Raw genomic sequence first — 13963 nt, forward strand, 5'->3', positions numbered from 1 at the left:
AAAACACATCTTGGATGAATATTTACAAAGAAAAAGGACAGGTATAATTTTCTCAAATCCAGCATAAGGCTGGAATGAAGTCAACTGCATCAAGAAATCAAAATGCAATACAAGTTCATAGTTCTCATGGAATTTTGATTTTGTCCAAGTCTTTTAAAGGTACAGCAACTGATGAGGAAAAAATATGTATTATAAACCTAATACAACATTGGATGACACAATTAATTGGATGGTAACAAAACAATTGTAAACATCCACATGTAAACAGCAAAGCCTAAGAACAATGGATTAATCTGACTTGAACTTATCATTAATTTTTTATTCTGGTATATTCTTCAGCACTACCACAAGTGAAACATAAAGCAATACAAACAAAAATGCTGGTCACTGCTTTCTTCTAGGACCTGAACCACATTTCTGGAGTTGGATAGAATGACTCCCCTGTTCTGACTCCATTATAACTCAAGGCAATCCTACAGTAAGAGTAGGTTCTGACTCAGCCTGTGTAGCTGAAATGATTCAAATTAGCTCCCCCAGGTGCTGGAAAGAGCACAGTGACAGCATTCCAGGGACTGTGCAACATTTCCAGCTTCATGAAGGAGCTGAACCAAACACTTGAGTGACCTATCCTTGTTGGGATCTGCTACCACAGATACCAAAGCTTATCAGCTACTGAATTTGTACCTACAGAATCTGCACTTAGTACAGGAATGCCCTGTAACCATTTCCCTGCTCTGATATCCTTCTGAAAACACTGTCCTTTTCACACATGGATTTCTCAAGTTAAAAGGGAAATTTAAAAGTAACTTGCAAGATCCAAACAAAATGTTTGTCTGATCCAAATTTCCCTAGAGAGCTCACAGCTCATTTTCAGGAAGCCTGATCATTTTCATGAACATCTGCTCTGTAATTTTAGCAATGTGTAATTAGAAAAAAGCAGCAAACTCTTCAGCACTGACAAACCAGGCAAGGGGCACACTCTATTTCTGTGGCCAAAAGCAAAGATACAGCTACTCCCAAAAGGACAGGGAAAATTATAAGGAAGATGGCATTTCACATGCTCAGAGGATTATTTGTTTTCCCACTGCAGACTGGAGATCAGGGTTTGAATATCACCTCAAAGCTGGTTGTGTGGTCATGGACTCATGGTGTAATTTTTGATGCTCATCACACCAAGTTTTGTTACAGAGAATGCACAGAATGTAATGTTAGAAATTAGCATAACATTATCTATGATATGGGCAATGTTATATTACCCAAAGAATTTTAAAATCCAAACACACTGTGAAAGTTCATCACTGAGCTTGCTAAACAAGAGAAGAATAGATGACTAATTATTTTCTTTAGCATTTAATTTGGGTTCAAATGATCCCAACTTCTACTACTGTTGGTCAAAGACACACTTTTTCCATACGGCTGTGTTTAAGAACTCACTGGTTTAGTATTCTATCCAATTCAATAGCAATGGCAATTGTTATCTAACCCCTTCCTAATAGTGCCAAACACAAAACAGCTTTGTATGCTCCATGACAAGAGCAGCACAATGGAACTTGCTCTGCACTCAGCACCTTCCCACAAGTGACACAAATTCTACTCCCTGGCTGTGCCACAACCTCTGATTCTTACAATTAACAAAAAACATTATTCCCTGACACACAAAATGAATCCCTGGCACACAGCTCACCTCACGCAAAGAAGTGGTTTCTCGTATAAAAAACATGTTGATTATGCCAAGGTATTTGGTTATTTTCGCCCCAGGGAGAAAGGAAAGAGGTGTCATCTTAACAACTGAGACAGTGGAATTGGTGCAGGATGGGACAGAACGGTGTCGTAAGTATCCCTCAGCCAATGGACTTGCTTTTTCCAGGGAAGTAGCTGAAAAATGGGAAAAAACCAGGAGAAAATAACTATCGAGATCCATCGCTGTTCCTCAAAACACAAAACCTCTTCTTTATGGTTTTCCAAATAGCTTGGTGACAACATTCAGCTGCCTGTGATGCTCAGCCATATACGTGAGAAAGGAAATCATCATGCAAAGCATGCAAAAGGAGACAAGAAGCTGAAATGGCATTTATTTGAAAGAGTGGCATTCCTGCAAAAGGAAAACATTGAGGCGAGCAGCTGCACATACAACCATCAGTTATAATGTGAAGGTAAAGAAAAAAGTGCCAACATTTTGAAACATGTATTCTGCTGGAAGAACATATTATAGGAAGTGTGAAAGTTGTTGTGTTTCCCCAGTGCAGCATTTTCCATTAAAACAGGGATTAATCTCTGCTAATTTAAGCAAGATAGTCAGACCTGTGGCCAAAGAACTACTGAAAACCAACTCACCACTTGCTAATTTAGTGACCACTGCCTTGATTGTCCCCTTGGTGATTGCTTCCTGTTTCTCACCCCCAATTTTCCAAGATCATACATACACCTACATCCATGCAGTGGATGTTATACAATTAGTAGGCGTACACATGTATGGAGAACTAATTACAGCAAGACTTTTATTTCGCTTTTTATGCTACCGGTTCATCGACCCTAGGTGAGGTTACAGAACAATGTCAGCAGTTTTCACACTTGGGAATTCATTCTGCATGTCATCTGCAATGCTACTGGCTGGGCAGGGCACTCCACTAAGTCACCACTGGGAAATCAGAGATATGTCTCAGATTATCAGAACGTGGTAGAAACAGCCGCCTACTTGTCTTAATTGATCCGCGCCTTATGGTCTGAGCTTTCAGTTTAATGAGCTCTATCCAGCTGTTGCATCTGTCTGCAAAGGAACTGTAATCAACTGACGTTGCTGGAAACACAGACAGAAAAACAAAAGAAAAAAAAAAAAACAGAAAAAAAAATATATGGATGATGTCTCTTGCTCATCTCAATGCTCCTTTTTGAGGAAGCAATGATTGGTGTCTGAGAGAGAACAACCATCCGTTTTTCAGGGCTGTTTAGAAGGAAAAGTTACAGGATAGGTTTGGACTTGTCCAAACCAAAGTACCGATTTCTGGTGATGTCCCAGCTCTGAACCAACTGCCTGAGTGGGACTTCAGCACTGAAAAAACATGCAAATACAGTCATTAAGGACTTATGCTAGATTAGTTTTTTTAATCTCAATTTAGGTTGTAAGTTATGGCTTTTTAAACTTTATTTAAGCCTTTTTTATTTTTATTTTCATTACTTTTCTTTTTTTCCTCTCAAAAAGCTGCTGATCAGGATTTAAACTTCCCAACTGTCTTTATCAATAACTAACCTACAGACTGAAAAAAAAAAAGCTTTGGTGATGAGGATAAGAGTCACAAACTGAAACAACACCTCTGTTTTAAACACAAATTAATCCTCCTTACAGAACAGTCTTCCTTGCCCCAACACCCTCCCTCCAACATCCCTCCCACTATCATTACAATAAGAAGTAAGAGTTGTTTCTGCTATGACTTTTGGTATTAGTTGCAGGGGTGTTTGCATATCTTTAAAAAAACAAGGGGGGGTTGCAAACACCGTTTCTTCATTATCCTGAAGAAACGGGAGGAACACATGCTAACTTCAAATTAACACAGGCAAAACAGCTCTCTTCCCAGGGACTCATTTTCTGTCAGATAAAGTTCTATCAATGTACCTGACAGAGAGGCTGTTATTATTAACAAATCTAACTTTTGTAATGAAAAAAATCACATCAAAATATTAGGAAACCATTAAGCCACACCAGAGCATGCATTCTCAGTTAAGTAGTAAACACTTCCTGGATTAAGACACATCCAAAAAGAGTATACCAATACCCCAAGAATGCTCATTCTGTTCTGGCAGATGGCTAAATTAAGGAAACTCACCTCTCTGAGCAGCAGGAATACCTGTGTGGGAACTTGCACCCTCCAGGACTTCTAATAAAACAAAATTAATTCCGTTCAGATAATCTATTAAGCAGAGTGAGATAGTACAGGACAACAGCTTCCAAGAAAGATGGGAGTGACCACTCACAAGGGCCTGGAGTGACAGGACAAGGGGGAATGGATTCACACTGACAGAAAGTAGGTTTAGATTAGATATTAGGAAGGAATTCTTCCCTGTGAGGGTGGTGAGGCCCTGGCACAGCTGCCCAGAGAAGCTGTGGCTGCCCCATCCCTGGAAGTGTCCAAGGCCAGGTTGGATGGGGCTCAGAACACCCTGGGAGAGTGGAAGGTGTCCCCGCCCACGGCAGGGGGTTGGAATGAGATGACTCTTAAGGTCCTTTCCAACCAAACTATTATTCTGTGACCCTTATAAAAGATTTTAGAGTCAAGTATGAAAAAACCCCACCCTCTATATAGTATACAATGTACTTTGATAAGACTTGGCATAAACAATTCACTTTACTAAATCTACCTTGCAATTTTAATATGTTTATTTATTAAAGGTTGTCACTGTATAAGATTGTAAACCAATATTTTTAAAACAACAATCCTGCCGAAAAGTAAAAATATATTAAATAACCTGTTAAGTAAATGTAACTACAATCAAGTTGTGAAGAAATGACAGATGGGATAATTTTCTGGCTGAGCTGCTCTGTCTACAGCACAATATGGAATGTGGAGAACATCAGGAGAAGGGGTACATGGGAACAGGCTGCCCTCCACTTGTCAGTGCCCAGCACACAGGGAGCACAGGCCAGTAACAGGTAGAGAGACACCAGCAGAAATTTCTGGATTGCTTCTCTTTTTTGAAAATATAAAATGTAGCAAATTAAAAGTTGAGCATTAAAAAAAAAAAATCAATAAAAATCTTTTTGCTGAAATTAATTTGGCCTCTGAAAATACAAGTTAAGTGTGGTAGGCACCCTTCTTTACACAACTGATTTAACAGGCAAAAAAGGCAGCTCAAACAGTAATTCCCAAATATTTAATTTCCTCTCAGTAATCATTTTGGTAGATAATCCAACAAGGGAGAAAGAATTAAAGACAGTTGATTTCAATGAACTGAATTTTTAATGCAGTCATAGAAGAATTGTGACAACCATTCTTGAGATGCAGCTCTATCTCAGGTAAAATAAAGCAGCTGTTTAACAGCTACAGTGTGCTGCACTGTACAGGTTATTTATTACACAAGTTAAGTTCCTTTCCCTTAAAGGAAATTTGCGTGCAACCAGTATTTTATAGATAAAGTACTTCCCATCGTGAAAACAATGAGATTAACTATGTGAGGCTGAGAAAACATGCCCATACTTTATATGGGCAATTTAGAGTATGCCACAAGCCTAATTATTAGGTAATTGATAGTTATGTCAAATGACACCCAACACCCAGTGGTTTGCAGCATCTTCAATATTCTAAATGCAGGAAATATAGGCAGAATGATCAGCCAAGCCATCTTCTGTGACTCTCCAAAATTTGACAACAGGAGTAAATACATCCATTATGCTTAGGCAGCATAGCACATTTAAAGACTGTGAAAGTACAGATACTTTAAAGCCTCTACAACTATGAAAGAGCAGAACTCAAAATCCATGAAAAACAACAGTAACATTCTTCCCCTTAACTGACCTTTAGCTGGAGAGAATGGTTGAGAAGAAAGGGGATCAGAGCAAAGTTCCAAGGGAAATTGTAGCTGTTCTTCATTGTCTGTAGATGCTTCAACAAAAAAAAAAAAAAAAAACCATGGCCAACTGATAACTAACCCCCAAAATAAGATTTTCCAGTAATTACAAGAAGAGTCAATTTAGTCAGGTCTGACTTGAACAGGTATTTTCAGCATGTGCATAAAGAGATGCAGCTCTGCAGAAACAGGTGTGTGACAACAAATCCAGCTGCAACATTGTACAGAACTTGTGTTCCACTGAAAAGGATTTGAACTTTTTAGGAAAAAATAAAGTCCATTCATGGTTTTTTATTTTGATTCTGCAGTTGGATCTAAGTCAGCTATTATAATAAAAATTAGCACTTATTTCACATGAAAGAAAACACTTCACTGTTACTACTGAAGAAGTCAGCTATAACTAATGTTTTAGAAACAAATCGTTCTGTTCTATTATCTAATCCCATTCTGAAGAATTGAGTATCCTCAGAGTTCTGTCTGAATTCCCATTTCCAGAATGCACACATAAATTTCTAGCATAAGATGGTACTTCATTAGCAAGGTGACATAAGTAGATCACAGTAGTCTCTTCCATTCCTCCCATGTGCTTCACTGAGCTCCAAAACTATTACTCACTTACTTAAGGATTTTCAGAAGGTTGGGTTTCTTTAAAAACATTACAAATAATTTATTTTCCGCCTTCTTAAAGTATGGACAAAATTTCTACTTCTAAGAACAAATGTTCTGTGATGATTTACACCACATGTTCCAAAATACAACAGAAATGTCATCAGCTGTTACACCAACCTTTCAGAGAAAAATAATCAAAGTAGTATCATAGAGAGAATAAGAAAGTACTATAAATTTGTTGATTATGTAAAATAAATACCTAATACTTGATAAGTAACTCATCCTGCTGGAGGTCAAGTACAGGAACTCTAAAAAACATCTATGTGTTGAAAGAACCTCCTTGAAAAAGATGTGAATTTGAACTTGATTATCTTTGTGGATATTCTGTGGTCTGTGACTTGTATATGTAACTGGAATTAAAATCCAGACTCATTAGGCACTGGAGATAGAAAAGGAAAGCTGCCTCACAGTATTTACCTCTTTGCTGTGATTTTTCTGTAGGTGCTTTGTTGGCTTGTAGTGCTTGGTTTTTGTCGTACGTAATGGCAACAGCTGTGACTGCAATCTGCAAATCAGAAATATTTGGCATATTAGCTCAGTTGATCTCTTGTGTAATCTGAAAAATAATTATGCAAACAAGCAGTCCTTTGCATAGAAACATAATAGGGAAAAAAAAACCCATCTAAGAATTCACCAGACATAGCAGTAAATCAAATCCTAGCCCAGTTTACCCTGAACAGCAAGTGTTAACCAGGGCAATGGCTGTGTGCTGTTAGTTAAAAGCAGGAATTCACTTACCTGAACTAATTCATCCTCTGGCAGAGCAACTGTAAAGTTCACATGGCAAAGACAGCAGGGAACCATAGACCGGAGTTTAAAATACAAACTCTGTTGAAGACAGGATATTATTTTGTGTTACTCAGGGAAAAAAAAAAAAAAAAAAAAAAAAAAAAAAAAAAAAAAAAAAAAAGTGTAGTTTATTTCAGAGAAATTAATGATCAAAACTCTTTTCATAGTAAAAGTCATCTAAAGATATTATTTTTTTCTTGAAGAAGAATTACATGTGTGAAAAGTCAGGACAGAATGCATTCTATTTCTAGAGTAAACTGCCAGTCAAAGGACCCCTTCAGATTACAAAAGCTTTGGAAATCCCTAATATATCAAAAAAGACTGAACCTATCTTTGCAGAAACTCACAAACTAATTACAGACACTTTGCAGTCTATTTTCAAAATTTTCAGGCACATGTTATTTTCAGTATAGCTGAATTTTTCTTGGCTTCCATTTGAACACTTAAAAAAAGTATTTGAAATAAGAGTCTTACCTTTAAGAGATTCTCACAGAGATCATTAAAGTTCTTATTGAGTGTTTGATTTGTTGGGTTAATGTTGCTTAATCTGGACACTCTAACTGCTGTGAACATCTGAATTAGAAACAAACATGGGGATTTTTTGCCAACATATGCCAACACATTTTATCCAGTGTCTTAAACCCAAATTCACAAAGAAGAAAAATAATGTAAAATATATCAACATACATGTTAAATAAGTAACAAAATATGTTAGCTAAGCAACACAGTCAATAATCTGTTCCCTTTAAGGGGCTTCAAACCTAGCCAAACCTTTCAAAAAGCCAAAGTTCATATTTATTGGAATTACTTTCGTATTTCCCTATTAGGTTATTTGTTACATTTAAAAAAACAACAAAGAAACAGGTTCTCATACCTTATTATTCTTACCATAATACTACTTTTATTCCTGTCACAAAGATGTCCTTTGAATTTAACTTTAAAATATGTGTTTAAATTGCTACAGCATATTTCAACACAATTTAGCAAAAAGTTTCAATTTTGAATAACCTTACTTGAATTTCTGGTGTCCAGTTATTTATACCAGGCATAATTTCTGTGTTGCAACTGTAAAAACCTGTAAAGAAAAAAAAAATCTGTTTTATACACTGCACTATAAAAACACTTGAAAAGGAAACATATGTGACAAGGCTTTTGCAAGTATTTATTTTCCCTCACAAGTATCTTGAATATTCTGAAGGTTTTGAATATTGAATAATACACCAGAAATGAGATCAACATTCAAAAAACAAATACAGAATTCTTGTAGGAGAGGCCAAGACCCCAAATTCACAACTGCTCCACCTATTTCTATTAGATAAACTGTGCATAAATGAGGAAATTTTTTTAAAAGGTATGATATGGAAAGCTAAAAAGCCAAACTTTAATAGAGAGCACAGAAAAGGCTGTAAAGGAACTACTGTAGTGACTGAATGCAAATTAAAAACAGAAGTATAATGACTAAATGGCAGAATAAAGTGAGTTATTAACAGCAAATCAGCAATTCTGAAAGCCTGGAAATACAGTTAAATAAGCAGAAATTAGGCCAATCTGGTAGGGCCTATATAAAAGCACAAAATGAGCTAGAAAAGAAATGGTGTAGCAGCTTGCAGGGGGTATAAATATTAATAGACTGCTTTTCAGAACATCAAAAGCAGATATTCTTTTGAAGCATCAAATAAAATTTAGAAAGGATATGCAGAAATAATAACATGAGGGCAGAAAACATGCTTTTCTTTTTACAGCAGTGTAGTAGAGCTTTCTGCAACAGCAGAAAACCAGCCCCTTGTTTATTTGTCTTGAACAAGTGTCTGAAAAGAGATACTGAACAAAAAGGCAAATGTAAAAGAAAGATTCTTATAAACCACAGAATAAACCAAAGACCAAACAGCTCGTTGACACTGAACTCTCAACCTACTCCACTACCAGAGAAGAACATCCTTTAATCTTCAAGTAATAAGGTGCTAAAGTGACTCCTCCTACTAATTTCCTTATTACAGGTATGTCTGTGACTGATCCAAAGCAACTATTCCAGAGAAGAGAGTTCATGAGCAGATGGAAAAAGAAGATTGCAGAGGAGCTGGTATCAGTTTCCTAAGGAACAGTCACTGCTCACAAGCTCTCAACAAGCACAGACAAAATGCACCTGACTTTACCATCTACTTTGGACATCAGGAAGCATTTGGAAAGATCCTTCAGCAAGGTCTCTTCTAACAAACTAAGAATGAAGCATCATTAAATGAAATGTAAGACTAGGAAAATATGGACAAAAATGCTTAATTTTCACAGTGAAGACTTCTGTAATTTTGGCTTTTGTGCTTCAAACACATTAATAACTTACATGCAGAAGAGATAAAACAAGATGATTGCTGATGGCCCTTATTTAGGGCAATAAAATCAACTGCAGCAGAACTGGATAATCAGTGAAGAATAAAAGATTTGGTGACAGTAATAGATAAGTAGAAGGATAGTTCTGAGCTCAAAATTATTAAGACTGATATCTCTTATTAGGAAGGAAATTAAGACTTTCTCATATGAAAGACAGGGAAATTCACAATGGCAAGAGGAAGGACAAATCAAATGTCCAGAGCAATTTCTATATAATGGAGAAATATATTTGCCTCTTATCTAGATCCAGCAGTTCTGTTGGAGAAGGTATGACATATCTATACGACGATAAATAGCATAAAGACAACTGATACCAGGCAGTAATTAGTTCTCTATTCTACTTTCATTAACCTGAAACCTATAAATTCGTAATTCAGTCTAAAAATCTTCAGAAACAGTAATATTGTCAGTTCTCTTGGAACTTTTAAAATATTTTTAAATAAAACTAGACATATTTTGTCATTTTGAAGCATAAATTAGAAAAGTATGGTTGGAACTATACCAGAAGGTGGTGGAACATCTGTCAGTAAAGAATGTACATCTTCCATTGCATCTGTGTCATCAATCTGTAAAAAGGGAATAATTGAGAAAATCATGTTGCTGTGCCAGTAAGAAGTTTCAGAAAGAAATAAAATAACCTCTGTTCCATTTAACCTTTAACACTCTCATTTTAGATCAGACTAAGAGCCCTGCTACCTTCTGTAAATACTTCTGCTGTGTCTTTACTTTCATCCTGTCTTACTGACCTGCAAGAGATCCAAATTTACCTCTAACTCCCAACATTTTCTTATCAAGTGTTTTAGAAATAGTTTCAATTAACTCCACTATTGAGGTATTTTCTATCTCCTTCTCACTCTCCATGTAAAAGGGCTAGTCTTTTATTTTTTTTTTCTTCAAAAAACAACCCAAAACCTAAACAAAGCCAACCCAGATATCTTTACCTCTCATAATTGCCTTCTCAGCCTCTTTCAGCATATCCTCATCACAACGAAATTTTTACTATTTTTTCTTAAATAGCTCCAGTGAACAATGATTTTACTCTTGAAAGCTTAGTCAGGAGTTTAACTAAATCTTCTGGAATACTGTTTCTGATACCAAATTAATCATCAACCAAAGATCCAATTTCTCAAGTAAGACAGTAGTAAATGATTCCACAGATAAAAAGTAATTTTTTTTCTATAAATGCCTTACAAAATCCTCAAATTTTTACAAAGGTATTCAACCTTTTTTGCAAAAGCACCAACAGATGTAAAATTATTATCCCTAACTCTCTCCAGCTGTTTTTTCACTCTCTCTTCACATTTCTGTTTTGAAGTAAACTGCTGTTATAGTGCTCCCTCCTTTTTCCTACCTACAACCTTTCTTCAGATGATTTTCTATGAAGATGGTGACTTGTGAAGATTAACAGAGCCTTAAATGTACCTTAGGCTGCAATTACAGGTTGTATTTTGAAGTGGTTTTTAGTCAGTGATAGGTATTTGTACTACCTGGATCTACACGATGATCAAAACTAAACCCTTCTTCTGGAGCATTAAAGACTTCAAAATGGACAATGTCCCATCAACGTCTTTGAATTTTAGTGAATAGAGAGGTAAAAGAAATCTATGTCCTTTATTAATCTGTAGGCGCTGTTCTTTCTAGTTGCAGCTGTAGAAAGAACTGGAAGGTATTGTCAGAAGTTGTGAATTCTTAAATTGTGAAAAGCAAGAGCTGAATTTCAGAAAAGCTTCTTTCATGTGTTCTCTTGGCACATGCAGTTTTTTGAATGCTTTTAATAATTCTGAATATTCAACTACAACTCTAAGAGCTTTGAAAGAGGAAGAAAATACAATCTTTCTATTTGCTAAATATAGTGTGGCAACACAGAAACTCAGTGTTTATAAAAACAGATCTTAAGTTTTTGATTAGTCTGATCTGCTGCTTGAAGCAAGCAGGAGGACATTTCTTAATAGCTCTTAATTATTATTCTAGACATAGCTACATATTCATGAATCTTTCTTCAGACAGTCTGTAGACAGAGCTGTGCTTTAAGCAAATAGAGTAATAAAAAGACAAAGCAAAATCTGATACTTCACTTTTTCTATTGATACAAAAGGGAAAAAAAATCATCTACAATTTAGGAACTGTTCTTGGAGATGAGTAAAAAAACTTTTTTATTTTAATATATATTTCAGGAGAAGAAAAGTATGAACATGAGTAGTGAAAATGCTTATCACCTCCAAGACAAAAGCATCCTTCTTCCCATGTGAAAGGTCAAGCTCTGTAACTTCATCAGAGCTCTCTGACTGAGATCTCAATAGCCTGGAACGTTGTCTTGGCTCTGGAATGGGAGACCCAATAATTTCTTCAGGTAACTCCTAAAAAGAACGCAAGAATTAACGGATGTTCTGCCCAGCTTAAAAATAATTCAACTCTACACAATTTGTTAATAATTCTAAGAATCAGATAATTCTGAAAATTATTCTACTGAAGAAATATATCTAAATAATATCAAACTGATCTGGCTATGTGGCTAAAGAGATCTGAGAATTCCAGCAGCTTTCCAAAATACAGTGAAAAAAGTCTGTATCTCTGTTCATAAATAAACTTATCTTCTGAATGACTCAGTAAGAAAAAATGTGTACAGTGTGTATATTTGAATCAGAATGTTTTATTTTTAAGAATAAAAGGTTTACTTACTGGAGGATTAATCTCATAAAGTTCCTTGTTTTTTGCTATTGTATCATTTATTTTCTTTTGCATATGGGATATGTGCTGCTCATAGGTGCCATCATTTGGAGTCTTCCCAGCAATCTGAATACCTCCAGGTGTTGGCAAAGCTGCTAAATACACACCTGTTGCAGACTTTTAAGAAGTCACAAAGAAAAAGACAAGTATATAAGCATGAATTCCTCATATTTTCATACAAAGCTTTCCATGATGCTTATGCTAAAACAGTATTATAACAAATATGCAAATTACAGCAGCATCTGTTGCAAATAAATAAATGGATCTCTCTTCTGTTTGCTTATATAAAAACTTCACCATTCTTTTAAAAAACTCCCTCATTTTCATTTTTCATGGGGGAACTCTTAAATTTGCCTAAAAATTCCAAACAAACAAAAAATTAAAGCCTCTGCCCTAGTATGTTTTGCATAAGCAAATAGTTTTTTTACAGATTTTGAAGATCTAAAATTTGGACAAACCATTTAAACAGCATCAGTGGGGTTGTGAAAACTCTATTTCTATTTACAGGAAACAGATCATGAAAGACAAAAGATGATGTCAGCCAGAATTAGCCAAGCACCCTCTGATGCAGGAAGAAGCAGAGTATTGCACTATTCTACCCTGGCATGGAAGAATGGGGTTAGAAAATATTGTTAATGAACAGATCTTGACTTTCTATCATTTATTTTTTCAATTTCATCGAAGAAGAGAGAGCATACCTCCCCCTTGTTGCCAAGTAATTAAAAGATTTACTGACAGACTTAATTTGCCTTATTTGTCATGGAACTGCAATTCAGTTTGAAGACCAGTGATCTCTTTGATAGGAATACCATAATCTTTCTACAGTTTGTGCCATTAAACTGTTTAAAGCTTCTTTTTCTCTCATTCCCTTTCTAATAATCTTGTCTTCTACCACTTTCAAGAGATTTGAATCCTCTTCTGCTGTTTATAAAAGACAACTCTGTATACTGATTTTATAATAATTAAGACACTTTGCTTTTAAAATGACATTTCACTATGTCTGGTTACTCTAAATTCCACAACAATTGCATGTCTTCCTGAAAAAAATACAGGAAGAAAGCAAAAGAATCCCAGGATTCCAACTGTACTTACTGCCAAGCCCATCAGCATATTTTCCCCCACAGTGATCTGAATCCTCAGCCCAAAGAGGGCATTCATTCCTCTCAGCTTGAGTTTGTTCATCAGTTGTGTGTGCACTTCATACTCCATGAATGGCAGAAGGTTACTGATGGAGGTTGCGTTTGCCTCAGCCTGAGCTTTCTTCTTCAGACGGCACAACCTGGCAACACAAACCAGCACACAAAGAGCTCAAATGGATTTGTGAAGATTGAAAGGGATCACAGGGTATCTTGATTCTTTTTTCCTCATTGTATAACCTAATACAGCTTCTTTTCAATTCTTCTAGATTGCTGAACAGTAAATAAAATGCTAGCTCTTTGCAAGAACTCCCTGAGTCATGTCATCTGAAAACTTCCTTTTTCAGCTTTTCTTCTAGTAAGACCCCAATGCAAACATCATATCTCTTGCTGCAAGCCTCGAACATTTCAGGCAAAAGTATAGAAAATTACTACTGTAATTTCTAGTGGTAGAACTTTTAAAATTCCTATTAATACAGTTATTCAAGACACACATTGGAAGGAAGAAAAAAAACTCAAAACCAAACCAAACCCAAGTACCCTCACAGCTAATGCATTAACCATATTCATCTGAAAAGACTAAAAGCAAAGAGCATGGCAATGCCATCTCTGACTATACATTAGTCACCTTCCACTCTTTGGGTTTAGTCCTACGAGCTGAAATTCAAAGCCCACACCAGTGCAATGATACTTTCAGA

The 13963-nt window shown here is 35.9% G+C and overlaps 1 protein-coding gene across 9 annotated transcripts in view; it reads right to left on the minus strand.

Moving 5' to 3' along the window:
- The window catches only part of C2CD5 (C2 calcium dependent domain containing 5), a 57645-nt gene that overhangs the window by 3427 nt on the left and 40255 nt on the right, over positions 1-13963 (minus strand). For 2 of the 9 annotated variants that reach the window (XM_083859192.1, XM_083859194.1), the window contains exons 13-25: positions 13222-13408; positions 12082-12246; positions 11619-11759; positions 9905-9968; positions 8031-8092; positions 7492-7590; positions 6967-7056; positions 6646-6733; positions 5508-5594; positions 3822-3872; positions 2996-3049; positions 2696-2797; positions 1685-1875 (exon numbers count right to left, since the gene is read on the minus strand). In XM_083859192.1, the coding sequence (XP_083715318.1) occupies positions 1685-1875; positions 2696-2797; positions 2996-3049; positions 3822-3872; positions 5508-5594; positions 6646-6733; positions 6967-7056; positions 7492-7590; positions 8031-8092; positions 9905-9968; positions 11619-11759; positions 12082-12246; positions 13222-13408 (1381 nt within the window). Of the gene's footprint in view, positions 1-1684; positions 1876-1896; positions 2426-2695; positions 2798-2995; positions 3050-3821; positions 3873-5507; positions 5595-6645; positions 6734-6966; positions 7057-7491; positions 7591-8030; positions 8093-9904; positions 9969-11618; positions 11760-12081; positions 12247-13221; positions 13409-13963 lie in introns of those variants that run through there. The other 7 variants (XM_083859193.1, XM_083859196.1, XM_083859197.1 and 4 more) reach the window with 5 other exon arrangements.

The sequence above is a fragment of the Zosterops lateralis genome (assembly GCF_965231275.1).
Source record: "Zosterops lateralis genome assembly, chromosome: 4".
In the NCBI taxonomy this organism is placed as follows: domain Eukaryota; kingdom Metazoa; phylum Chordata; class Aves; order Passeriformes; family Zosteropidae; genus Zosterops; species Zosterops lateralis.